This window comes from Oenanthe melanoleuca, chromosome 3, assembly GCF_029582105.1.
Source record: "Oenanthe melanoleuca isolate GR-GAL-2019-014 chromosome 3, OMel1.0, whole genome shotgun sequence".
NCBI lineage: Eukaryota > Metazoa > Chordata > Aves > Passeriformes > Muscicapidae > Oenanthe > Oenanthe melanoleuca.
In genome coordinates this window covers 55,764,854-55,792,310 of record NC_079336.1, presented here as the reverse complement: position 1 = coordinate 55,792,310, position 27,457 = coordinate 55,764,854, and the positions used below count along the sequence as shown (strand labels likewise).

At 37.0% G+C, this 27,457-nt stretch overlaps 1 protein-coding gene across 1 annotated transcript in view; it reads left to right on the top strand.

Moving 5' to 3' along the window:
* The window catches only part of SYNE1 (spectrin repeat containing nuclear envelope protein 1), a 284,134-nt gene that overhangs the window by 157,286 nt on the left and 99,391 nt on the right, over positions 1-27,457 (top strand). Inside the window, 20 exon segments of the mRNA XM_056488586.1 lie at positions 1,068-1,220; positions 2,411-2,578; positions 3,661-3,837; positions 4,674-4,820; positions 5,862-5,987; positions 7,463-7,639; positions 9,326-9,591; positions 10,381-12,541; positions 12,730-13,067; positions 13,759-13,903; positions 14,842-15,060; positions 15,940-16,202; positions 17,709-17,874; positions 18,093-18,248; positions 18,443-18,595; positions 20,996-21,178; positions 22,666-22,803; positions 24,073-24,258; positions 24,969-25,091; positions 27,232-27,414. Coding sequence (XP_056344561.1) covers positions 1,068-1,220; positions 2,411-2,578; positions 3,661-3,837; positions 4,674-4,820; positions 5,862-5,987; positions 7,463-7,639; positions 9,326-9,591; positions 10,381-12,541; positions 12,730-13,067; positions 13,759-13,903; positions 14,842-15,060; positions 15,940-16,202; positions 17,709-17,874; positions 18,093-18,248; positions 18,443-18,595; positions 20,996-21,178; positions 22,666-22,803; positions 24,073-24,258; positions 24,969-25,091; positions 27,232-27,414 — 5,628 coding nt within the window.

Here is a 27,457-nt window from a genome sequence, read left to right as displayed (position 1 = left end):
AATGAAAACATGCATGATACCTTCCTCTACAAACTTGACTGAGCCCCTGGATTTGCAATGTGAACATCCTAAAAAGGCTTCCATATCTGAAAATTTCCTGTAATGGAGCAGAATTCTTTTTTGAGTATACATACGAATAATTGCATTGATCTCAACAGAGGTGGTTGCAGTTGAAGTGAATATAGAAATCAGTTGATCTTTCTTGACTTCAGACATTGTCACCGTTTACATTGACTTAATCAGCTTTCTGGTTAAAGCTGGATGTCCCAGCTCAACTGATATCCCAGACAGTCAGCTGCTATGACCTCCTAAGTTTTTGTTAGGATTTTAATGAAGTGTTTGTAGTTAATGTCCAGTCATGAAAATAAGTAGAAAATTTGCCAACAAACTCCATTTCTTCTTCTAATGATGTTTTTGTAAAATACTCCAGGATTACAGGTGTTCATGAAATGTGTACTGCATCCAGCTGAGGTGGAGTTGACTCTCCTCACAGCAGCCCTTATAGTGCTGTGCTTTACATTTGTGGCTAAAGAAATGTTGCCAACAAGCCAGTGTTTTGGTTAGTGCTGAGCAATACCTACATTGCCTTAAGACTTCCTTGCTAAAGCTGCCCAGTTCCCCTTGCCAGCTTCCCTGCTCAAAGCTGTATGTCACAGCTGTGTGCTTGCTTTCTACACGTTTGGGGAGTTGTACTCTCTGGAGTACAGTGCTAGGCACTCATCACACACCATCTCATTAAGGGGATGGCTTTGGTGATACTTTCACACCTATTTTCATAATTTGTTCCTCTGAACAAGTTTTATCCCTAGCACTGGCTACTTCATTGCTTCACCAGCTCCAAACTGTCAGCCACTTTACTAGCCACTCTCAAAAGGAGAAGTTGTTTTTAGATGTGTGCAAAATTGTTGTCTCAGAGCAGTGCTGAGAAACAGAATCCTGCATTAGTAAAAAAAAGTTTTGCCTATCTAGAAAGGATGATATGAGCCTGTGCATCAGATCAAAGGGAAGTTAGTGAAATACATCTCCATTGATCAATAGATATATTTTAATTCTTGCTTGCATTGTAGTCTATACAACAGACTGTTCTGTCTCATGAGCCCTCAATAAAGTCAGTGATTGAAAAGGGAGAGGCACTTTGTGATCTGGTGAATGATGTGACTCTAAAGAACAACATTCAAGACCTTCAGAGCAGTTACCAGGAACTCTGCACCAAAACAAAGGTAAAAAGGAAGAAACCTCAGGGTTCTTCCAACTTGCTATATTTTTACCCCTCTTTAAAAGATTAACTATTTATTTCATTCTGTCATGTCTCTGCAAAGAACCAGCTTCCTTTAATGATTTTTGATGTTTTGTTGGGGTTTTTTTTGTTTTCTTTTGGAGAGGGGGCAGAAGTGAAAGGCAAATTTCGAATATGGAAAAAACTATATAAATAAATCTAAGCAGAGTAGCTGAAATGAATTTGGAGTGTGGCAGATGAAGTCTTTGTGTTTTGTAACACTAAGGGGATATGTATTGGTGACTAGTCTGTGTTATTGTCACTACTTTTAAAAGCATTTAACAGAATTGTAAATGCATTATTTCTTGAAGGGATAGATGCCCTTAGATTAAACTCTTTTGTTTCTGCTTGATCTCCGCAAACACTGTTTAGTTTAGTTGTTGAATAAAAGGCACCGGAGTTGTCAAATAAAAGGCATTTAATTCAACAAGGGCATTATTAATTAACATTGATTCATTAGTCCATATGTATGTAGTACTTTAAAAGGTCTAATGCTGCTAAATACATCCTAAAGTATGATTATTCCTAAAGCTTTTAATAGGTTATACTCTTAACGAGGATAAGCTCTGCAAACCATGTTAGTACTGTGTTTGACCTAGGCACATTTAATTGCCAATCTATGCACCAATAGGAGATGATTTTGTTTTTTCAAGGTTGATTTTTAGTCTGAAAAGATTAAATACTTTTTAATTCAGTGTGTACGTTTTTAATTTGCCTACAACAGACACGGGCAGTGTGTACATGCAAGGGCTGTAAGCAGCTGCCATAACACTTGGTAGGTGAAGTGCAGTCTCTCAAAAAGTGTGTAGTGACTTAGTGAACTTAATGTCAATTTGACAGTGTTCATTTTCTCAAGTGTTTCCTCAGTCTTGAAAATATGGGATTTCATTGGAATGAAAATACTGCTCGGTACCACAGAAGTAATTATTCACAGAAATTTATTCACAGGACAAATGTGTCTTTTGATGTCTTCTTTTACAGTCTATTCATATGAGATACCCTCACGGGAATATAAATTTAGATTATAATTATTACTATGTTTTCAAGTTCTCAGTGGGTTTTGGCTTGTTTGGGGAGTTTTTTGAACTCTTGTAATTACCAGAAAATTTAATTTTGGTTATTGTGGACCTACAGGCATACGTTGAAACCTTAGAGGTGAGAGTAAAAGAACATGAGGATTACAATAGTGACTTGCAAGAAGGGGAGAAATGGTTATTACATATGTCCAGCAGATTGGCCAGCCCTGACCTCATGGAAAGCAGCAATCCTGAAGTAATCACTCAGCAACTAGCTAACCACAAGGTGGGTTTTCTATTGGTGATTTTCCTCTGTAAAATAGATTTTTTCTTTGCTTCTCTGTCTTCACTTCAGGGCTCTAATTGTTTGTCATTCCCCTATTTTATTTCTTACTGCTAACTGTGTAAATAAGCACGAGTGTCATTAATGCAGGTAAAAAAATCTGGCTTTTGTTAGCATCGTTTCTTGGATGAAATTGCATTTACAAAAAGAGTTTTGTTGTACTCTGATCTGAATTCTGTGTCAGATTTTCCCTGAGGCTTCCCAGGAAATGAACCACAGAAACTGGATTTTGGTAATTTTACTCTTGAGGTATTTTTTGTTCTAGTAATTTTAAGATTGAAAAAATATTTAAATTGAAAAATTTCTTGGTATATATCTGCTAACAAGAGCTTTAGAAATGTGATCACCAAATTGAATGGAGAAGAAAGTGAAGAAACTAGAGGTAGAGGTAGAACTAGATTGTTCTCATTCTAGGTTCTTCTGTTTGGCATTTTCTTCATGGCTTTTATTCAAGATGTTATGGTTGCTGTTAGTGAGAATTGTTTAATACCTTGATAGTCAATGCTTTCTAGAAGATAAAAGAGAACAAAATCTAACCTACCATTACCTGAAACTGAGATTTCATTTGCAAATATTGAAGTCTTTAAATTATTTATGATTGGTGTGTTATTCTTTAAATAACCTCCTTAGATAAAAAATTGGCTCCCCCAAAGTCAATGGAAAGAGCTGTCCACTGTGAAAGAGCTTGTAGAATGAGATATGATTCAGCATGAGATTTAATTTGCCTTACTAGACACAAGAGAAGCTGGAGAAGCCCTGAAAAGCATGCAACAAATGAAGATTAAGTGTAGTTTTGGTCTGAGCACAGTGTTTACACATTATGACTGTGCTACTGCTGTTTCTGTGGGGTATCTGTGTAAAGACTTTTGAAATGACTTTACAATGAACATGCAATCCAATAGCTTGACTATGACAAAATCTGAAGATGAAAAGTGTTGAAAGGAGGGAGAAAACATGTTCTATGCTGTCCATATTTCGTATTCAGAATTTCATATTTCTTCAAAAGTGTTTTATCTGTTTCTTAGGCTATCATGGAAGAAATTACAGGATTTGAAGATCGTTTGAACAGCCTTAAGAGTAAGGGTGATTACCTGATTAGTCAGTGCTCAGAACATCTTCAAGCAAAATTTAAACAAAATATACAGAGCCATCTGCAGGGGACAAGGGACAGCTATTCTGCCATATGTAGCACAGCTCAAAGAGTAAGTGCATTATTATTTCTATGAGTTATTTCTTTAAATGGTAGAAAACTCTTCCTACGTTTTCATTTCAATTGAACCTACAGGTTACTGAGCGCTTCATCATTCCTGTGCTACAGCTGAATCCCTTGTGATCCAAATGTTGTCTTGCAACCAGCAAAAGTAGTGGCCTGTCAGTTCTTACCTTTATCTTGCCACATGCTCACTACCTTCATGTTACACTAGCCTCTGAGCAGCTGCACAAGAAAACATTAGACCTTTTCTACTTCAAAAACTAGGGAGGAAATTGCAGTCTTAGTGTTGATAGTTTGCAAACATACATGAACAGGTCTCAAGTATGTGCTAGGAAATACTGTCTCTCATTAAAACCAGAATATGCAGTTAAGAAGGGCCCAGCTGGGTCTTTCTGTTAAACCATTTAGGAGATCAAGCCAGCAGTCAAAAAAAAAAAACCCAAAACAAAACAAAACAAAACAACAACAACAAAAAAAAACAACAACAAAAAAAACTTAAACAAGACAACCCAAAAACAAACTAAAAATAATTTTATACAAAGTCAATGCAAAAATGTTGGATACAGAAAAAAGAGAGCATGCTCTTCATTTGCAGCTCTATTTTGTCTTTTCAGAAGCTGTGCATCAAATATTATCCATCTTCTTCTCATGTTAGCAGGGTGCAGTGAGAGTTTAAGGAGCTTTCAGCCCTTAGTACTTTTATGTACAAGGGCTAAAATAATCAAAGTCTTAATAATTCTGTTTTATCAGCAGTTTTCAAGGTAGGAAAAGAGGGACAATGGTGGTATTTGAAAATGTGATAAACTTACAAAATGTTTTGTTTAGGTGTACCAGACTTTGGAACATGAGCTCCAGAAGCATGTTAATCATCAGGATACTCTTCAGCAGTGCCAGACTTGGCTGTCTACAGTGCAGTCAGAGCTGAAGCCAACTACTTGGACAGCTTTCAGCCTGGCAGATGCAGTTAAAAAGGTAAAAGTTTAGCTCTTGAAAAAGCTGAGTTATTCTTAACAAGGTGAGTTCAGGTAAGAGACTGAAATTTCTGGAAATTAGATATTTTCTAGCCTTCTCAGAAAGCTGTATAGCCTCAATGTTCATTCCCAATCCCAAAAGGAATACTTGGAATGCAAAATAACTGTAGGTGAAAAATCAAAGGAGGCTGTTGTTAGCTCTGCTTTAAGAGCAGAAACAGGTTACCTGAAGTATGTTGGCTAGTTGGATAAATCTGCTCAGATACTCCATAGGTGTGTTTAGCAGAGGGGTTGTATCCTTCTGCTTGTCCAATTGCCCATCTGTCTACTATGTTCCTTATGAGACCTGTTTTCACACTACCATGGACAGAGAGTCAATTATCAGGCAATTAAAAAAAATTTTCAGTCTAAGAGCATAGAAGTGCCTGTAGCCAGCATTGACCATTAAGAATTCTTACATGGCTTCTTGATTATTCCTAGTGACAATGGGTTTTACATTGGATTTGTAACTTGGTTCTAAATTAAACTGGTATGGTGCTAAAAACACTGGAGTTCAGAGCTGTCTCATTCAATAGAGACCTTTCAATACTAGAGATGGCAGACCCACAGGGGCAGGGGGAGCAGGGTGTGACACAGTGAGACCAGCACCTAAGTGTCACTAAGCTGAATTTCATGATCTGTCAGTCACTGGAAAATGTTACAGCTATACAGGACACCTTGATAACCCCATAAAGTTCTGGTTTCTTTCCACACTGGTAAAATCTGTCACCTTATTGAAACTGTGTTTCTATCCAAGAAATAAACTAGCTAATTCATATGTCTTTAAGTGCTTTGGTGATTGGATAATAATCATGTTTTTAAGGATTATTCCTTTTCATAATTATAATATACCAACCTTACTTAAAAAAAGAATGTATTTCTACATTTAATTTGACAGAAAAAATAAGAAGGCAAAGTAAAAAATACTAAAAGGTATGCTTGTAATAAAACAAGATCTTATTTCCACAGTCTCAGGGTTTATTTTTGAGTTGTCTTCCCCCAGGTTAAACATTTCCGGGCTCTGCAGGAGCAGGCCAATACATACTTGGATCTTCTGTGCTCCATGTGTGACCTCTCAGATGCCACAGTGAAGAGTACAGCAGCAGATATTCAACAAACAAAACAAACGGTACAAGATAGCCACAACAACCCACTTTTAATCCTGTTTAGAGCTTTAACTGCCTTGATCTGTTCCCTTTTAAAAAGGTCATATTGGGTAATGGTTTAAAGAAATGTCATCTTACTTTCATCTGAAGTATTTCTTTAGAGATAGTTAGTTTTCTGTTTTCTCTTTCAGCTTTTTTTTAAATTTTTTTTAAATTATTAAATCCACACATTTACATCCTGGTACTAATAAAAAGACACACAACTCTGAGGTTGCTAAAGGTACTCAGGAAATGTTACAAGATGTTGGTCTAAAACCACAGAAATAACATTCTGTTGAAGAACACAAGAAAACTTGATTCAAGTTATGTTTTCAAAAAACACAATTCAATCTAATCTTCTCTGTATTTTATTAAATATGAGGCATATTTTAGTGTTATTATTTATTCAAGAATAGGCTGATGCTCATATTGGCCTATATTAATAAATTACTAATATAATTATCATCATAAAAACAAAAAAATTTATGATTCAGTTCATGAATCAAAGTGTATCTGTTTCAGCATATTAATTTGTAGAAGTGTTCCTCAATTTTAAGTTTTAAAATTTAAAATAGAACTACAAACTTAAGTTATTGGAAAAGAAGAATTGTGAACATTCCTCTTGTTAAAAATATGAAAAATTTAGTCTCTCTTACACAGACACACAACCAGTTTTGAAACTACTTCTAACAAGAGTAAAAATCTAATATATACAGTGACAGTATTCCATACCAGAGAAGGGAATTGTACAAATCCAAATAACCCATAAGAATATGGCAGTCCAAGAACTGAATAGCTGAAGAACATCCCAAACATCAGAATAAGATCCTCCTTTGACATACAATGCAGTGAAATGTTCTTAAAAATCACAGATGGTATAGTGTCAAGATATACTAAGCTGGTTGAGTGTCTAAATCTTAAGGGCACCCGACTGCTGTATTTAGAGCAAAAGCAGCTGTGTCACTATTGGTCTAAGAGGATTGATGGGCTCAGATCTGGTAAGCATTCTTCTTATTGGCATTTTAGAAAAGACATGCAGGCAAAATATCAGGCTAAGCAAATCAAATGGAAGTGTTTAGTTGAAACTTTTATGTAGGGTGCTCTCTAACAATATTCTTGGCATGCAGTAGACTTAAAATTATACAATTAATTTAAGCTTTAACAGAAGACAGAGAACTCTGAAATACAAACACTCATGAACTTACTTGCTTCTCTCAAGGGTGAATAATTAATTTCTTTTGTTGTTGTTGTTGTTGTTGTTTCCACACAGAAAAAAAAATTATTTTTGATAGGTACAATTTTTGTGACTTTTTGTGGATAAGATTAGCCCCTTCAGAATCTAGTGCAGAAATTTCTTTAGTACAGTATTGTGCTCAGAGGAAGAATGGTGCTCATCCTCCATTCTCCAAAAATAGATGCATTAAAGCATTCCTACTCCTTTTCATTTCTTTTCTTCTAGATTGAGGAACAGATAATGCACTCACAGTATTTGTCTCAAGGCTGGGAAGAGATCAAACAGTTGAAGGCTGAGCTCTGGATATATTTCCAGGATGCGGATCAACAACTACAGAATTTAAAAAGGAGACGGGCAGAATTGGAGATAAATATTGCCCAGAATATGGTATTCCAAGTTAAGGTAAGGAGGCTTTGGGTTAAGAACAGAAGGTAAGGAAGAAGTTCTTGCTGTGCCTGATATTATTTTATGATTTATATTATATGCACATATTGCATACAATGGCTAATATGTTCTAAGCAAGAACAGATAGAGGAAAGAGTGTTTCCTTGTTGATGCTGCAGGGTGATTCAGAGAGCAGAAAATTGTGCTTTAGTATTTTTCTGGCTTTGTTTTTTTTAGAAAAGACAACTTTGAGCCTACTGATCTGATTTGCCTTTGCTTTTAGAGTAGACTGAATGCTGATCACAGTGGACCTGAAGATAAGATTTGCAAATTGTGCTTCCTTAATTCTTTGATTTCTATACTTCTAAATAGTTTAGAAGTATTTCAAAATTAGTTAATGAAACTATTTGATGTTGCTAATCTCTAAGAAGGGATATGACAGAAACATAATTTAATTAATGAGAAAATGCCTTCATATTTTCTCTCATTCATTCAGAAGGGAGATATTTTGTGACCATTCTGTACACATCATAACCAGTAATGTAACAAAAAGATAATTTCTTTAATAAATTATTAAATACGTGAGGTTTGCATTTTTGATGTAGACTTTGCTTGTATTCTTTTTCTGATGTGCCAAGAGTTAGGTGAAAAGTAAACAGAACTTCCTCTCTATGTCTGTTCTACTCACACTTTGGAACACAGTCAAAGCCTTTGAAGATGCCTCAGCACAATCTGAACAGAAAGCTGTTATACCAGCTATCATTAGAGTCCAAGAAGAAGAGAGAGTCTCTATTTCTTCACTCTTTCAGTCAGTAACTATGGATTATAATGAAAAGGAGACACCCTCTGCACTGTTAGATGTGGCACAAGGTGTGTTTTTTCTGATAGTTTGCCCTGGTACAGGAAGATGCCCAGCTCCATTTGAAGCCATCATGAAGAGGAATGAGGCAGAGCTGGTCATGGGCAAGCTTGTTTAGTTATAGTTACTGGAACTAGAATTTAGGAAAAGATTATATTCACCTTAGTGTGTAAGGGCTAAAAATATTTGGTTAGTTTTAGTTGTCAGTATATTGCATATTCTTCCTTTTGGGATCTCTGACTTCTTATTTGGTAGGATGTGTATGCAGATGAACTCTTTTAGTTACTAGCTATTAGCTCAGACAGCAATCATACCTAGGTAATCCATGTTTTTGTTTCAATAATGACAGTGGTAACAGCTGCTATTACAGAAGTAGGAACAATACAGAATACAGATATGGAGGCTCACTGACTCATGGGCTCTGCTTCCTATTTTTAGTCTCTGATGGAAAAGAAAAAAAAAAGCTAGTAATAGTACTGGTAAAATGAATTATTCTCATGAGATTCAAGACTACCTTGCTTGTTTTAATGTATGGTGGAGCTGTGCTAGTCCAGAAGCCTGGACAACAAGATGTGACTCAATCACGAATTCTGTTTATCACTGGCACTTGGAAACGCCTCTGGTTTGCTTTAGCATCTATTACCAACTTGTCTTCATGTGAGAAGATGGGGAGGAGGGTTTGGAGAGGAGTGAAATCACTTCTTCCAATTCACATCTGCAGAGCATTTGCCTGGGCAGATAATTAGTCCATATACAATTCATTTATTTCAGAGCTTTTATTTAAATTCCTTTTTATAATTTTGAATGCATGTTATTATATTGGGTTTTACTTGTATCTTTTTCAGGAATTCAGTCAGAAGTTGCAGTCTAAGCAGTCAGCTCTCACCTCTGTGACTGAGAAAATGAACAAACTAACCCAAGGACAGGAATCACCTGAACACAAGGAAATAGGAGAACTGAGCAACCAGTGGCTGGATCTCTGTCTTCAGGCACATAATTTGCTCATGCAGAGGGAGGAGGATCTGCAGAGGACAAGGGATTACCATGATCGCATGAATGTGGTTGAAGTTTTCCTGGAAAAGCTCACGAAAGAGTGGGACAACCTGGCTAGGTAAAAAAGGAGTCACATCCACGAAGAAAACTGTGCATATATGCTGAAAGAGCTGCTTACAGAGTGTCTCTAAGTGGGAGCCACTAAAAATCCTTTTTTGCACACTTAATTAAAAGCACACCTTCCTTATTAATTATCAGGCAATTAATAATTTCTGTTGAGATAAAGAGAGTTTGACAGGCCAGATCTTCAGTGTTTGTCTTTAAGGCAAGTTCTGATTGATCCCATCTCAAGGGATAGCATTTCCTAATATTTCAAGAGTGTTGACTATTTAGTTTGTACTCTTTCGTTTGTGGTGGTTCATGAATTCATGGTTCATTCACTGGTTCATTTTCATTATGATATTGTTTTATATCTATTAGACTATTATATTAAAGCTTAGTAACTACTCCTAAATATTGACAGCTGCTTTGCATAGAGCAAGCACACCAGCTGTGCTTAAAATTGTGAGTGTATTGCTGCTCCTGTCACTGTCATGGAACAAGATTCACTTCAGACTCAATGCTTGGTGTTGTTCATATGTGCAATATAATCAGGATGATCTGTATTCATGTAAATGTGTATGGTCAGCCTGATGGTCATCTGACCAGCAGATGAAAGAGAAACTAATAAATTTGTAACATTTTTGAATTAGTGTTCAAGGCTTCAAGTGAATCTGAAAATTGTAGATCTTTATTTCACATAGATTTCAGTATGTTGTGTACTTATAATTAATCCTGACCTCCCTTAAAAGTCTGTGCCAAAATAGGATGTATTAATTAATTTTTGTCGTGTCCTTTTTGATATCAGATCTGATGCTGAAAGTACAAATGTGCACCTTGAAGCTTTGCAAAAACTGGCAATTGCACTACAGGAAAGGAGATTTGCCCTGGAAGATTTGAAAGATCAGAAGCAGAAGATGATAGAACATTTGAATCTTGATGACAAAGAATTAGTAAAGGAGCAATTCAGTCATTTTGAACAACGCTGGACTCAGCTGGAGGACCTTGTCAAACGGAAAATTCAAGTTTCTGTTTCAACCTTAGAGGAGCTCAGCTTGGTACATTCCAGATTTCAGGAACTAATGGAATGGGCAGAGGAACAGCAACCTAGTGTCTCAGAGGCTCTTAAACAGAGTCCTCCTCCAGATATGGCTCAGAGTCTTCTCATGGATCATCTTACCATTTGCAGTGAGCTTGAAGCCAAACAGCTTGTTCTGAAGATGCTTGTGAAGGATGCTGACAGGGTGATGACAAACCTAGGGCTCAATGAAAGGCAAGAACTGCAGAAAACAGTGTCTGATGCACAGCACCATGTGGCTTGTCTCAGCGATCTGGTTGGCCAGAGGAGAAAACACCTGAATAAAGCACTGTCTGAAAAGACCCAGTTTCTCATGGCAGTCTTTCAGGCTACAAACCAAATTCACCAGCATGAGAAGAAGGTGATGTTTCCAGAACATATTTGTCTGTTGCCAGAAGATGTGAATAAGCAGATCAGGGCTTGTAAGAATACCCAAGCTAGTCTGAAGGCCTATCAAAATGAGGTCACAGGGTTGTGGGCTCAAGGAAGGGATTTAATGAAAGAAGCAACAAATCAAGAGAAGAGTGAGGTGTTAGGTAAACTGCAAGAACTACAGAATGTATATGACACTGTTTTACAAAAGTGTAACCAGAGATTGTTAGAACTGGAGAAAAATATTGTTTCCAGGAAATATTTCAAAGAAGATTTGGATAAAGCTTGCCATTGGCTAAAACAAGCTGATATTGTCACATTCCCAGAAGTCAATGTAATGAATTCTGACACTGAGTTATACAGCCAGTTGGCAAAATATCAACAGATTCTTGAGCAATCTCCAGAATATGAAAATCTGCTACTTGCACTGCAAAGAGATGGCCAAGAAGTCCTACCATCACTTAATGAAGTGGATCATTCTTATCTAGATGAAAAGCTTAACAGCCTCCCTCAGCAATTCAATATTGTCACTGCTCTGGCAAAAGAAAAATTATATAAGGTTCAGGAAGCAATTTATGCCAGGAAAGAGTATGCCTCTTTGATTGAGTTGACGAGTAAAGCTCTGACTGAGCTGGAAGACCAGTTTGTTAACATGGACAAAGCTCCAGCTGCTGTTTCAGCCAAAGAAGCTGCATCACTCCAGCAAACCTACAGAGATCTCTTAGGTGAAGCCATGAGCCTTGCTGCAGCAGTGGATGAACTGAACCAGAAGAAGGAGGCTTTTCGAAGCACTGGGCAGCCCTGGCAGCCAGATGAGATGTTAAAACTTGCCACGCTATATCACAAGTTGAAGAGGCAAATAGAGCAGAAAATCAACCTGTTGGAAGACACAATAGAAGCATGCCAAGAGCATGAGAAGATGTGTATGCAGTTTGAGGCACAGCTAGAGACAGTGAAGAAGGAGCAGGTTAAGGTGAATGAAGAAACTCTCCCAATAGAAGAAAAGTTGAAAATTTACAATTCTCTGGTGGGCAGCTTGCAAGACTCAGGAAGTCTTCTGAAGCGAATAACTGAACATCTAGAAGCCCTTTCTGCTCAGGTTGACTCATCTGCATATGAGAGAACAAATCACCAAGTTCAGGCTTGGCAAGAGCAGCTGAAGTCTTTGCATTCTGCCATTGTTGACACGGTGATGGAGTGTGAGAGCAGACTTGTGCAGAGCATTGACTTCAAGACAGAAATCTGCCGCTCACTCGACTGGTTGAGGTGGGTGAAAACAGAACTTAATGGAACAGTAAGTTTGGACCTCAAACTGCAAAACATCCAAGAAGAAATCAGAAAGGTTCAGATACATCAGGAAGAAGTGCAGTCGAGCCTCAGAATAATGAATGCACTGAGCAATAAAGAGAAAGAGCGCTATATGAAAGCAAAGGAGCTGATACCTGCTGATCTGGAAAACACTCTTGCCGAGCTGGCAGAACTGGATGGTGAAGTTCAAGAAGCTATACATGTGAGACAGGTTAGTCCACCCATTATTTTATCATTAAATCATTAGTTTCTGGATCACAAAGCTGAAAAATATGGCTCTGTGGCTTGATATTTACAATCATCACAAAAAAACCTCATTTTAGTAATCCTGCTGTCTGGGTTTTTTAAATTACACAGGCCTCTCTGATTTTATGTTTCTGACTCTCCCTTTTATTTCAGGCTACCTTGAATAAAGCATATAGCCTCTGCCAAAGGTACTACCAAGTGATGCAGATTGCAAATGACTGGCTGGAAGATGCTCAGGAATTTCTGCAGTTAGCAAGAAATGGTCTAGATGTTGAGAACTCCGAGGAGAATCTAAGGAATCATGTTGAATTTTTCAGCACAGAAAGTCAGTTTAATGATCATTTGAAAGAGTTGCAAGGCCTTGTATCTGAGATAGAGCCCTTTCTACAAGCCACAGCAAGTGAACAGCTGGTGCAGAATGTAGCTGCATTGGAGGAAAAGGCCAAAGGGACAGAGCAAGAAGCCAAAACTCAGCAAGAGAAGTTACAAAGGTATATTATTTCCTTGTTTTCTTTTTCTTTTTTTCTTTTTTCGTCTCTGTCTTCATTATAAGATCACCTTGTTAGTAATGAAAGAAAGAATCAGAACATTATTTGAAGTTTTTTAATATTTGTGCTACTTTTGAGAGAAGTGGAATTTGGGGATTCAGAGTTCTTGGATTCTGCCTTCTTTTCTGCCCTTGACTGACTAGTTTTGTGATCTTAAGGAAGCTCTGGTAGAATTATACTAAGCTTGTAACAGCATGGAGAAGAAGAGTGGGGAATAAGTGTTCTGTATTTCACCTGACACAAGACATATGCACAAACAAATGAAATTGAAGCAGACATTTTGAGCTAAAAGGAAATACCTTTTTAACAAGCATAACTATGTTTCTTATTATTCCTGAATGTTCTGAATTCCATAGGTTTGGGTAGGTTTAAACCATAACACGGTCAGTCTCTGAGGAAAAGTCAAATAAGGGCTATTAAGTGCCTAGCTGGGTTTTCTGTGAGGTGTAGCTGAAAATCAGGAGCATATGCTTCTATGTGTGCTGTTTCCCAATAACCTTTCTTTTTCTTGGAAAATACTGTGTAACAGCAAAACTAAGCAGTTGCACTGAAAACTAAGTGCAATATTATTTCTCATTTTCAAATGTTTTTATATAGAATTAAATTGTTCTTTCTGGAATTGTATTTGTTTAAGGTGTGCTTCTGAGTGGCAGGAGTACCAGACATCAAGACAGAAGGTGATTGAAGTGATGAATGACGCTGAGAAAAAATTATCTGAATTCTCAGTAGCTAAAGCTGCTTCTTCTCATGAAGCAGAAGAGAAATTGCTAACACATAAGGTAAGGTACTACTGATAATTGCATGAAATCCTTCTCTTTCAAGTGAAAATGAATGCATAATATTGGTCCCTACCCACATATTTGAGTTTTTAGATCTTGACCTGTAGAATTTAACTGTGTCATGAAGCACCATTTGATTTGTGGGGTGACTGAGACAGATACCTGTAATCACTTTTCAGCTTGTTTTCTGTCTATGTGCCTATGACTGTAAAGAGGTGCAAAGAGTCAGGAGTTTCCTAAAAGCCATGGCTCTGTTAGCCCCAAAATTACATACCTTCAAGCAACTCAGATCAATAGAAACATCCATCTACTTTCAATCATGGAACAGTTTTACTAGGACAGGAACAGCTGGAGTTTAGTGTTAACTCTTGTTTAGTCTAAAAGTAAGAAATATAGCTTTAAAAAGCTTACTTTCTTGTCTTTAGGGTACTATTCAGTTGCCTAAATGCAGTCAGTGACACCAGACATGCTGCTGGCTGTGTCTTGTGAAATCAAGAATCTTCCCCAAGAGTAATGTCTGACAGGTTTATGAGAGTGTCCTCCAATCCTTGGGCATTTAAAATGTTGTTAAAAATAAACAGGACATAAATATACACTTAAACACCTGAACTGCTTCATTTGTTTTTAGACTGTTTAGAAGTCAGTCTTTGCTATGAAAGGACCCTGATTGCTCATTTTCATCCCTTTTGTGGGGCTATCAAGGAAGAGAAAGCTGATTGCACCAGATTGCTGCTGCTTCCAGAAGCCTGCACTTTGGACCAAGCAGCTGTAGCTAATGTATTGCATATGAGAAATAAAGTGAGGCCTAGCCACCTCTCTCAAAATACAACACCTCCTCCTCATCTGCAGTGTGTGGGGGTTGTTCACCTCCCTGCATGTTGGATACTAATGAGTTATCTTGTGGAAAAGGAAAACAGTGCTTATTTTTGCTTTTTCAGACCCTCGTGTCCATAGTGAATTCTTTCCACGAGAAGATCACAGCCCTAGAGGAAAAGGCTTTGCAGCTGGAAAAAATCAGCAATGATGCCAGCAAGGCATCTATAAGTAGATCCATGACAACAGTTTGGCAGCGCTGGACACGGCTCCGGAACGTAGCCCAGGAACAAGAGAAAATTTTGGAAGATGCAGTGGAGGAATGGAAAGGTTTTAATGATAAGGTAGATTCTAGTCTTGGTAAATCCTCCCCTTGTACATAGGTTTTTATTCATTATGCTGCCTTATTAATCATTTTGCAGTAGGGAAAACTGACAGGAAGAATAACTGATTCTTTTCCTTACGTCACAACAGCACAGCTATGGAAGATTCAGCTTTAAAATCATTGCCTTCAAAGTTTGAACTGTTCTTCTCTATGCATACATGTATAGTACATACAGAGTTGTTTTGGTTTCTAGTGGTTCTTTAGATTCTTCTCCTTTGTTTTCTCTCCTCAAATGTTCTGTTCTAGGTTATGTTAACCTAATTTTTTTCTTTCTTCTTCTCTCTTCTCTTTCTTCTCTTTTATTTCTGTCTTTCTTCTCTCTTGTTTCTCTTTCTTCTCTCTTTCTTTTTTCTTCCTTTTTTCCCTGCAGAATATGAAGTTGCTCCTTTTAAGTGTAAGCAGTGATGATAGTTCCTGTCTTTACTCATTGACCATATGTCTCTTTTTTTCCCTACTTGACTCCTTTTATCTGTCATTGTCCATTATTTATGCCCAGATAGCAGGTTCTCTAGAAATGAGGATAATAATTTTATTCAATGCATGACTTTGGCCAAACATGGGTTGCCCCAGGTTAGAGCTCTAGTTCCTAGATTCTGTGGCAATAAATATAATAAATGCCTAAAGATTGTAAGACACCCATAACTGGACAAAAAAATCCATTAGCAAGTCCTAATCCCCTGTGAATAGCAAGGGATCTGGCACAGTAGAGCATGAGCCCTAAAGCACAGCTGTTTCATAGAATCTAAATATACAGCTCTGGGTGTAGCACCTTTTGGTGACAGTTGTACCAGCTTCTTTTGTAATTTTATTATTGACAAGACTGCATCTCTTTCCATAGATTCAGAAAGCCACCATAGCTATAGATGAGCTACAAGGTCGCTTACCAGAAAGCTCAGTGGAAAAGGCATCCAAGACAGAGCTCCTGGAGCTCCTGGATTACCATGGCAGTTTTCTGCTGGAGGTGGACCAGCAGCTGTCAGCTTTGGGCCTGCTCAAGCAGCATGCTGTTAGCATGTTCCAGGATGTGGAAGTAAAGCCTCCATCTCAGAGGGAACTACCAGTTATGCAAGAAATCAATGCAATGCAAGATCGATGCCACAAGTAAGGAAATATTTTAAAAGATTCTTCAGAAAAATGGTACCTTGGAAGTCATTATTAAGAGCTTATGTGTCTTTATATCATTAACAGTTAACATGCCTAAATAAATGTTAGCTATTATTTTTAAATAAGCATCAGTTTTAATTTAAAATTACTTAAAATTAATTTTTAAATACCTTTTTGCCATTATTTTTATTTCTATCAGAAAGAGCGTGCCTTTTAGGGTATGTATTTCTTGCCTTGCATAATAATACTTACATAAAAGCTGTATAAACTGCATTAAAGTTATAATTAATTTTAAACACTTCCATTGCGTCTCAGATTAACAGTGATAGTTTATCTTTTTGTATCCTCTTTAGATTAGTTTATCACTTTGTTTCCCTTGTCTGAAGCACTTAGGTACCAAAAGTAGGTCCTGTGTGACATTTACAGGGGAATGTAGAGCATATGCAAACAAAACATAACTTTTCATCTTGAGGCTGTGCAAATGTTTATCTGAATCTAAAGCATTTCTCTGTCATGTAGAAAACTATGTTAAGTTTTAATACACATAGCTCATAACTATGCTAAGATACCATTAAGTGAATCTCCACAGTGGGAAGGCAAAGAGAAATGAAAATGACTAAACTGTAAACCCTGCACCAAGCCTCTGCAAAGTTCATTTTGTTTGTGTTTAAATAATAACAATCCCTGCATAAAATGTGTAGATGTAAGTACTTTTAAAATTCCATTTTTCACTTCTTTAAAATTGGTTTCTAAGATACAGGGTCTGTGATGACCTCCTCCTCATGTAAATAAGACATGATTCATCTATGCAAGGTTATGTAAACATAAATGAAATACGAGGAAATGTCAAAGATCCATATCACATATATAAGAGATGCAAGTAGTCCAGTAGAACTTTCACAGAGGTGTCATTTTTAACAGGAGATCCAAGTTCTTGAGCAAAGTGAAAAATTATGTTTTAGTAGAAGTGTGGAAATAGGCCATGTTCAGATGCTTGATCCACAACTTACTTAAGTATTCTGCCAGTGCAAATCCCATCAATAGGAGTGGAATTTATCTCTTGTTATTTTGCATTCTAGATATCAGAGCGGGTTAAGTCTTGCTCTTTAATTGGTGCACAGAAATAAACAAGTGTTAAGATACAGTTTTTCTGACCTATTTTAGAAGTTTCTTTTGGAATGACAATGAATAATCCTAGTTCATGCCCTGCAATTGCCTGTTTCCTCTACTGACAATCAGGGCAGTTTGTGGTGATGGGCTCACATTTAGGGATCTCTATTGTATATGTTTGCATTTTTCTAAAATAATTGCATGCTTGATGCCCAAACACATAAAACCAAGGAATGAACATGGAAATTTTAATTTATTTAAATTTATTTCTCTGGATATGATGCTCTCAATCATTATATTTATTGTTCAGTATTTTTTGACAAAGCAGTGTTTTTAGACATTGCTTAATTCTTCACAGATAGTTATTCTTTCTTTCTTTTTTTCTTTCTGAAGTATGCAACAGAAAGTTAAGAAAGGCATGAAGATGGTGAAACAGGAGCTGAAGGAGCGTGAGGAGGTTGAAGCAGAGATTAATATTGTGAAGTCCTGGATCCAGGAAACAAAAGAATATTTATTAAGCCCTGATGCAGAAGTGGACATTCAACTTCAGGAGCTGCAGGTAATCACAATACTTATCTTCATTTCAATCTGCTAGTGAATGTTAATAGTTTCATAAACCACCACAAATTCAAATTAGACAATATTAATGAGTTTTTTAGTAACCCACTAGACAAATTCATAAAGCATAAGGTACATGATGGACTGTGATATTTTATTTAAAAGATATTTAAGATGTATTCTCATTGTTCTTAACAATACTGTTTTTTCTGTCAATAGTCTCTCTTTGGTGAAGCTACTACTCATCGCCAGGCTGTTGAAAAACTGGCTGAACACCAACAGAATAAATACCTGGGGCTTTATACCATTTTGCCTTCTGAACTCTCTCTTCATTTAGCAGAAGTTGGACTGGCCCTCGTAACTGTTCAGGATCAGGTAAACTGCAGTAGATAAGTGCTAGATCTACAGCCCTCCTTCAGGCTTTATAATTTAGTATCCTGCTGTGGCCAACTGTGGAAACACGGAATAATTTTATTACCCTCATCCTTTGAATTAAAGTTAAATGAAAGTTAATTTCCTTTAAGGAGGAGTGATTTCTGTTTATTGAATTTAATTTTTATTGTTGACAGATTCAAACCAAAGAGAGAGAAACTCAGCAAATCAAAACATTGAATCAAGAGTTTGATCAGAAAATCCAGGGGATAGCAAATGAACTAAATACCATTCTTTCCAAACTGAAAAAGAAAACAAATGACATAGCACAAGCTAAACTTGAACAAAAGGTAAGACAAGGCTCTCCTTACCTGGTTATGCCATAAATTTTTTGGCATTGGGACACTCACTTCATACCAATATGGTGTTTGTGAAGACTTGCAGAACAGTTTTTTAATATAGTTCAACAGAAGAATTATACAGAAATAAGGGTTGACTGACAAGATTTTTTAAAACTATATTCTTCGTAAACTGGCCCACACAGGTAACAGAATTTGGAGGAAGCAGCTGAGTGTTAAAGTCAGATGCACAAAGTTTCACGGTTGCTTTGAAATAATGAGTATCACTCCAATCTGGGAAAGCTTGAGGAACCTTCAAACTGTTCCTTGTACTTGTCTTTACTGTAAAGATCATTCTTTATTTATGACAAATAAATCAATAGAATTTTACTTGTAGCTCATCTCACATCATTTGGTTCAACAACGAGGTAAAGTACTACTCATGCAATTAAGAGTAGTGCAAAGGACTCTTGGTTCTTTTTGAAGGTTTTATTAATCTTAGGTATGTGCCACACTCAGAAAAAATTATCTGTACTGAAGTGTAATGGCCAGATTAGGTTTATAGTATGAGAGTAAGGGATTTTGGGGAGAGGAGACATGGGAAAGGGGTTGGCTGAGAGTTTGGGGTTTTCCTTTGTTTGTTTGTTATTTTAACTAAGCGAAGATAAACTTGACCGAATTACTGTGTGAAATTAAGAAAGCATACAAAATAAGAGAAGATTTATCATGACTGGTATGTCATAAATTACCTGTTTATTTTCATGAGATGTTCAAGATGTTCCAAAATACTTTTTTTGGAACTAATGTTTACTTTGCAGGAAGTGTCACTGAACTACATCTCTGGTGTTTCTACTTGATTTCAGTAAGGAAGCAGAAAGCCAGTGAAATCTGCTTTCTTATGTTGTATAAATGAAAATTCTCTTCACTGGAGATGTAGTAGTGTTCCAACTGCTTTTATGTCAGCGTTTAGCTGATACACTTAAGACTGGGTTGGCTTTGGTTACAGCAGTAAATATTTTTATATTAACATTGAAACAGATTGTGAAAAAATAAAATAAAAAATGTTTTGAAATCCATGTGACTTAAGTCAAATGGATCCTTACTTTCACAAACAGCATATAAATTCTGCATAATATCTGTAGTAAATACGTTTATTTATGCTTGCTGTAATATGTGTGTCTTTGTATTTAGATGAGCAGTTTAACATCTGTCTTTGTGTTTACATGTAGACAGTTATGTCTCCAAGTTCGTGGAATAATCTTGATTTGTCATAACAATTGATGGTAACTTGCACTCTGAGGTTTGTCTGCCAGGAAAGCCCTAACCTGAAGACCTTGAAGTAACTTCTTGAAGCACCTGTAGCAGAGTTCTGAATGATTGCAGTTTCAATTTGTAGAAATAATTGGAGAGAGGCTAGGATGTTTGTCCAAGAAGTGGCACAAGAGGCAATGGGCAGAAATTGATGCACAGGAAGTTCCACATGAGCATGAGGAAGAACTTCTTCACTGAGCAGTGACTGTGCATGGGAACAGATTGCCCAGAGAGGCTGTGGAATCTCTCTCACTGCAGATACTCAAAATCCATCTGGACACAATCCTGTGCCCTGTGCCCTAGGGTGGCCCTGCTTCAGCAGGGAGGTTGGACCAGGTGATCCACTGTAGTCCCTTCCAACGCAACCTGTTCTGTGATTCTGTGACTTATTTTTACATTACAAAAACAATGAATTTGTAACATCTTTGATACAAAAAAAAAAACCCCAAAACAACCAGTAGCCTCTTCTCAAGAAACTGTAGCCCAAGAATATGCTATAAATCTATGAGAAACTTGAAAAACTTTTTAGGCTTTCTTTTCAAAATATTTGTGAGTATGGGAGGAAAAACTGATTTTAAACTATGTTTCTATTGAAACAGTCTAACACAATCAGACTGCTCCTGCATCAAGATTATGCTATTAAAATGCAAGTTTCAAATTAAAATTAAAGTTTTCATAATCCATTAATGAGTAACTACATTTTTACCAGTTTATAAACTTATATTTTAAGACAGCAATAAAACAAACCCCTTTTCCAACAAGTGAAAATCCTTGTCATGGCAGTCTGCGCTGACTATTCATTTCAGAAACAAGCACAGGAAGATGCCTGAGAACAGTTAATGTTACACTGAAGTGACTCAGTCTTTGGCTACAGCAGGGAAAACGGTTATCCATTTCATCCAGGAAGTCAGAGGAGAAAGAGTAATGGCACATACTTAAGAGATGACCAAACATCCTGCTGTTCTGCTTTCCTGCTTAAAAATGGAAAAAAAAAACTACGTAGACTTTGGACAGGGTATAAAAGTTGCAAGCTGGACTAGAAATAAACAACCAAAAAGCTAACACTTCCTGGATCACTGATTTTATTGTTTTTCTGTCTAGATCCTTGGTGACGAGTTGGACAGCTGCAATATAAAGCTGTTGGAATTAGATGCATCAGTCCAGGACTTTGCAGAGCAGAACGTGCCCCTGGCTAAGCAGCTGGCTAACAGGATAGGGAAACTCACTGCACTGCACCAGCAGACCATACGGCAGGCTGAGTACAGAGCAGCCAAGCTCAGTCAGGTATGCTCTTAAATCCTTTCTGCTGTTTCCTCTCAGCACCAGAAGGAGCAGTCAACAATCTCACTTATTTCCAGTTAGGCCAGACAGGGCATTCCTTGGCACATCTGCCTATTATTAGTTAAGGTTTGCATCACATTCCAAAGAGACACAGGTCAAATCAGAAGGTGAAATAATTCTCAAATGCTGTTTTAATACCCTCTCACATGAATCACCTGCTGCTTTGTTCCTTTGGTGCCCTAAAAAGATTGTAGACCTCACAAACAGTAGCATGCCTGGAAATAGTACCTCGTGCTTTTCAGAGTCTCTGTTTTGTCACTGTTACCTATATTTGCAGCATTAAAAACTAGAGTTAAAAAAAAATATTTTGGTCTAGTCCCAATTCATGGAGGGTGAATATAACTTGTACATTCAATAGAAAAGCCTATATACACTGGTCCTGATAATGCGTAATATTTATGCAATATTTTGGCTTTCATAAAGATGCATCCCCTGTGGTTCAAAGTCTCTGAAATTCTTTCTGCTTTTTTTTTTCCCCTTAATTATTTTTATCCCCAAAAAAACTCTAGCTAAAAGCAAATAAATGGATTTTCTGTGGTTCTTCCATCAATACCCTGATAAATTATGGGTTCTCCTCTCTGCATGCATGAAATTGCCTCTGTAAGAAAACTTCAAAATATTCTTTTCAGTTTCCTCTGAAAAATTGTTTTTAAGAAGAGGATTATTATCAAAATAAGAGTTCAATCAAAGGTACTTCGTAAAGAGGTTTAACATTAGGATATTTTTGTTCAGCTTCAAAAAATGCACTTATCATAAAAAATGGTAGGTTTTGAAAACTGCTTACAAATAGTTTGTTCAAGTTTGGTCACCTTGGATTTGATCCATCCTTTATAAAGAGGAAATTCATGAACATCAATGAAATTATTCCTGCTGAAAAGAAAATTGGAGATTATGACTATTTTTTAAAATAGAAATTAGATTAATCAAAAAGCAGAACTTTTGTCCTGTATTTTGAAATAGTGTAGCTTTTAATTTTTTGGAAATATGGCAGACTGAGTGGACAAAGCAGAATGAAAAAAAAGAAACAAACAGAAAAGATGGTTTGGAGAATGTAAGGGAAAGAGAGATATCAAATTAAGAAATTGAACCACAAACTGAAAGAGGAGGTATTTTGAAACTTACACATGAGGCTGAAATATGCACAGGGAATGTTCCCTCTAGGGATATAGTTGAGCATCAATGGACTTTCCCAGTGGGACCTACATTCTTATAGCGCCTTCTTTTACTCAAAACAGATAATCTTACTACTGGAAACAGACATATCTTAACTCCATAAATACATAAGCAATAACTTACATAATACAGGAAGGAAAAGTTGTTAAAATGATCCCCAGTTTAAAACAATGAAGGAAATAAAAATTAGTTTTTTCATCGTCCAAGAATTGCGCCAAATTACACCTTAGGCTTAAGCAAATTTTTCTTTTATCCAGGCTGCTTCACACTTGGAAGAATACAATGAGATGCTGGAGTTCATATTGAAATGGATTGAGAAAGCAAATATCCTAGTGCATGGTAGTATAACATGGAATTCTTCCTCTCAGCTTCGTGATCAGTTTAAAGCCTACCAGGTGATTATGTGAGCTATGATATTTAAAAGGCAGTGTATATAAAAAGTTATTTTCAAAGCAATGGAGTTCTACCTCCTCCTAAAGTGCTAGATTTCTTTGACTGTTCACCCAAGCCTTAAAAATGGTTTTGGACAATTGTTTTGAAAACTGAAATAAAGATACCTTTTAGAATAAAAACGTGTGATTCAAAGTTGATCTCCATGTTACCCCAGGATTTTGGTTTCATAGAGGTTTTTGGCTGAATTGTGTGTCTGCACACTTTTATTTTATCAACCAAGCACTTTATTGCAACTCATACTCTAAAGCTTTAGTTCAGTTTGGATTTTTTCTTTCTCTATTATGCTAAACTAGAATAGCCTGTATTCTCATCTAATGAGTTTTATACCAAATATTCTCAAGCTGATACCTAATGGAAGAGTTTCTTCCAATCTCTTCCTGAACATTTCACATCAAAGTAATTTGCTGTCCATGTAATTGTGCAATTTGTTCTGTGTGTGTCTGTGTGTGGAATGTGTGTGTGACATCATGGGATGTTTTCATGAGGTTCAAGCTTGCCTGGTGTTACATGACCATGTGAAAGAAATCAAGGCACCATAAAATAATAATGTGTCACTAATGCCAAAATAAATACAAATTATGGTTTTTATATGTACATTTTTTAATTGTCAGCTGCATTCTTGTACATTAGTACAGTGTAGTATGTCAGACTTTCTATTCTGAATAGGAGCTTCCAGACAATTTATCCTGAGGAAAGCTAGAGACAGAATTTCTGTTTTGGTTTTGCAATGGCTTTTTTTGTGCTTCAAAATCTGATGATACAGGCTTAACCAATGCCATCCCACACAATACTTTGGCAGTAATTGTTTTAGGCAGCATTAACGACCCTGCCCTGCTATAACACTGAACCCAAGTGCTTTCTGGTACTTTCTATTACGTATATGAGGCTTCCAGGACAAATCTGCTGAATAGATGGCATATATTATATTTTTATATGCAAGGATGTATAGCAAAACACTAAAATTAAGGTGTAAAGTACAACATGCTGAAGCTTCATGACTTAATCTTTTCTTTCCCAGTCCCTATAAGCTGAATCACTTTCGCAGACCTTCAGAACTAAGCATATTGCCTAAACCTTACAGGAGATGAGTGGAACTTAATCATAGGCTCACAAATGTGTACAGATTGAAGAGTTTGCAGAACAATAAACTTAAAAGATACATGTAATTGAGTCTCAAACCTGACATTCAGTTTGCTTGTATCTCCACCCAGAGCATTCTTGATGAGTCTGGAGAGATTCATGGGGATCTGGAGGCCATGAGTGAGAGGATTGATTACCTGGCAAGTGTATACTGTACCGAAGGGATGTCACAGCAAGTGCTGGAACTGGGGCGGCGCACGGAGGAGCTGCAGCAAGTTATCAAAGTGCAGCTGCCAAACCTCCAAGATGCTGCCAAGGTAAATGAAAGCAGTTTTTCTAGTGCTGGGTGGTGTATAGGGTGATGTATGTGTGCATCATACTACTGAGATTATTAGCAGTGAAGATAATTTGTGGTCTATACAGGGCATGACTTTGTTGTCCAAAGTCAGGTATCTTGCACGGTTAGAGGTGCTGCCTTCAGGTGCTGACTCATGTGGGCACAAGATTTCTGCAGGTCCTTTTATAAGTGCCCTTTCTGAATGGATATATTTGGGATAATGGTGTGTCTTAAATAACACTGAACACATATGTTTAGATACTTGAAAAGTGTATTTATTGACTCTTACATTCTGTTATTTACTTTTTTCTTCTCTTTAAGATCTAAATGCTGTTATTTATTAATTTATATCAGCTCTGGACCAGACCAAAATTCCATAGTATAAGGCCTACCTCTGCAGAGGACTGCAGTGAAAAGAATGAACATGCTTTTTCAGTTTTATAAAGTATATGCTGTATTTGAGATTGAAGTACTTAAAATAATAAGGCGCCTTTGCTATCCCTTTTTCTAGACTGTCATACAACTGGTATTTTTATCTAATATTTTAAACATTTAAAATTAACTGTCAAAACTATGAATTGGTTTTTGCACTGTATGTAAGAGGGATGTACCTGCAAAATCCAGACAGATAATATTTATAGTGATTTCTATTTTTTCCTCTTATTCATCCCTGAATCAAATGTGTTGCAGGATATGAAGAAATTTGAAATCGAGCTGAGAGCCCTACAGGCTGCTTTGGAGCAAGCCCAAGCCATGCTGACATCTCCAGAGCTTGGGCATTTGAGCTTGAAGGAGCAGCTTTCTCACAGACAGGTAAAAGTCCAGGACCTCAAAGGTAACATTTGAGTAGTGTGATCTTACACAAAGGATAATGAGTGTTGATGAGACTGATTTCTGTGTTTCTTAGGTGGGTCACTCTTTCAGAGTGTAGCCCCAAATTACTGCTAATGAAAAAAGGGATGGAGCAAGAAGAATCATTCCCTCAGAGGGAATGGTTGAAGTATAATTCTTTCTGAGCCCATTGTTAGGCTGATGCAGTTCTGAGAAGTGTGCAAGCAATCCATTTAATCCATATTAATAATTGTAATAAAGTCCAATTCTTATCCAGTGCTTATGGTCAATAGGTTCTTAAAGTACTTCAAAAGGAAGTCTAGATTGTTACCATTATTTTAAAATAGAGACACAATGATACAGTTTATTGCTAGCTTCTCCAACAGTAATCTGGAGCACTAGGAGACGAATCAGGTTTCCTTAAACCCAGTTACATTTTTGTATGTTTGGTTGAATGACCCCCATAAGACATTGTGGCTTTCTCCATTGCATTTAATCTGCTATAGAGATTTGTCAGTTTGCTAGTTTTGGTCTCAGTCTCTTAACAGGAATAATAAGACAAGTTATAGCTTTCTGAGTTTCTCAAGACATGTTTCTTCCTGAAAGCTAATATGGAGATTTAACTGTCTCAGTCTGCCAGTGAAAACTGGATGCCAGCAGGTTCACTGTAGGATTAAAATCTGCAGAAAAACATATGTAAGAAAGGTAAATTTGCACTGCTTTTCCTTTTCATTAAAATACTCAATCTTTTTTCTGGGAACTTGCAAACAGATTTCAGAATGTGGCCTTGAAGAGTGTAAGTGAAACACATCACCTGCCATAAGAATAAGGGAACATGGAGTTTACACTGGATTTTATGTGTATTCTTTGTCCTGGCTCTAGCAGATCTCATGACTTTCTTTTGTACAGAAAGGGACTGTAGCTCCTGTCCACCTGTTTCACCAGACCAGAGAGGGGATGTTGGAAAGTCCCTGGCTGGCACACAGCCCCCAGGGTGCCTCTGGGTGCTGCTTCAACAATAAAAATCCCCTTTGCCAGCAGTAAAGGGTCTGACAGAGGAGGAGCTCCATCCGTGCTGCCTGAGGAATAGGTCATTATACTGAAACTCTGCTTAGATTATCCACCATATGTCATGAAACAGCAGAAATAAAAAACACACCACAATCCTCTCATCAGTATGCACTTCAGACCTACTTATCTGTCATTGTGTATGTGTTGTAGGGGAAGGGAGATTACTAAATCCTCTATCCCTGTTTGCTTCATTGTTCAGCTGATTTATATCCATTGAATGTAAAATCTTTTGAAATGTGTTAAGGCCCTTTTTACCAACTTTACCTTTTACCTGTTTTTTTGGGGTTATTCTTTTAGTTGTTTTTTTTTTTTTTTTTTTTTTTTTTTTTCATATCTATACATACATTCATTAAACTCTTCAATGTAGATAAAAAGAACAGTGATCAATTCTATTCTCCAGCCATTGCACTTAGATCCTTCTCATGCATATGAGCAGACAGCTCGAATGGACATCTTGTATGGAATAGGCACTATTAACAAAGGCACACAGCTTGTGATTATTCGAAGAACAAGGTTTCTGTGTAGCTCTGTTCCTTTCTGTTTGAGTGCCTTTTGAATTTTAAGCAACATTTTCAGGCATGGTTTGTATTTTCAGAGGAAGGTTGTGAATACAATGGGATTCACGTGCTGTTTTGAAAATGTGCTTCTATGTCCCAGCAGGGAGTTCCACTCAGATTTTAACACTGAGATATGTGTATAGATAAATTACTCTTGTGCTGCTTCAATTTGTGGAATTTGTAAATCTATTTTCTCAAATCTGTTAATAGAAATATATTTTTTACTTGGACACTTAGAAATAGGTACTACTATGCTTTTTAATTAATTATTTTTGTATCTAGTACATGGGCTTTTTATTAAATAATCTTTAAAAGAATTCTCATTTCACAATTAGCAACTCCAGGGAAAGTGTTTCTGATTATATTAATTTTAGAAAATAAATAATAAATTTTTTCTTTTATTGCTTGAACATACTGTTATTTTTCTTTGTCTGCATGAAATGCTCTGGGAGTTCTGAAAAATTAGTTTATTTTGTCACTGACTTTGTTTCTAGCATCTGTTGTCCGAAATGGAGTCACTGAAGCCAAAGGTTCAGGCAGTACAGGCCTGCCAGAGCGCCCTGCGGATTCCTGAGGAGGTGGTGACCATCCTGCCCATGTGCCACAGCGCCCTGCGGCTCCAGGAGGAGGCCAGCCGCCTGCAGCACACGGCCATCCAGCAGTGCAACATCATGCAGGCAAGTGCACTCCACCCCGTGAGACACAGCAGCACACAGACTG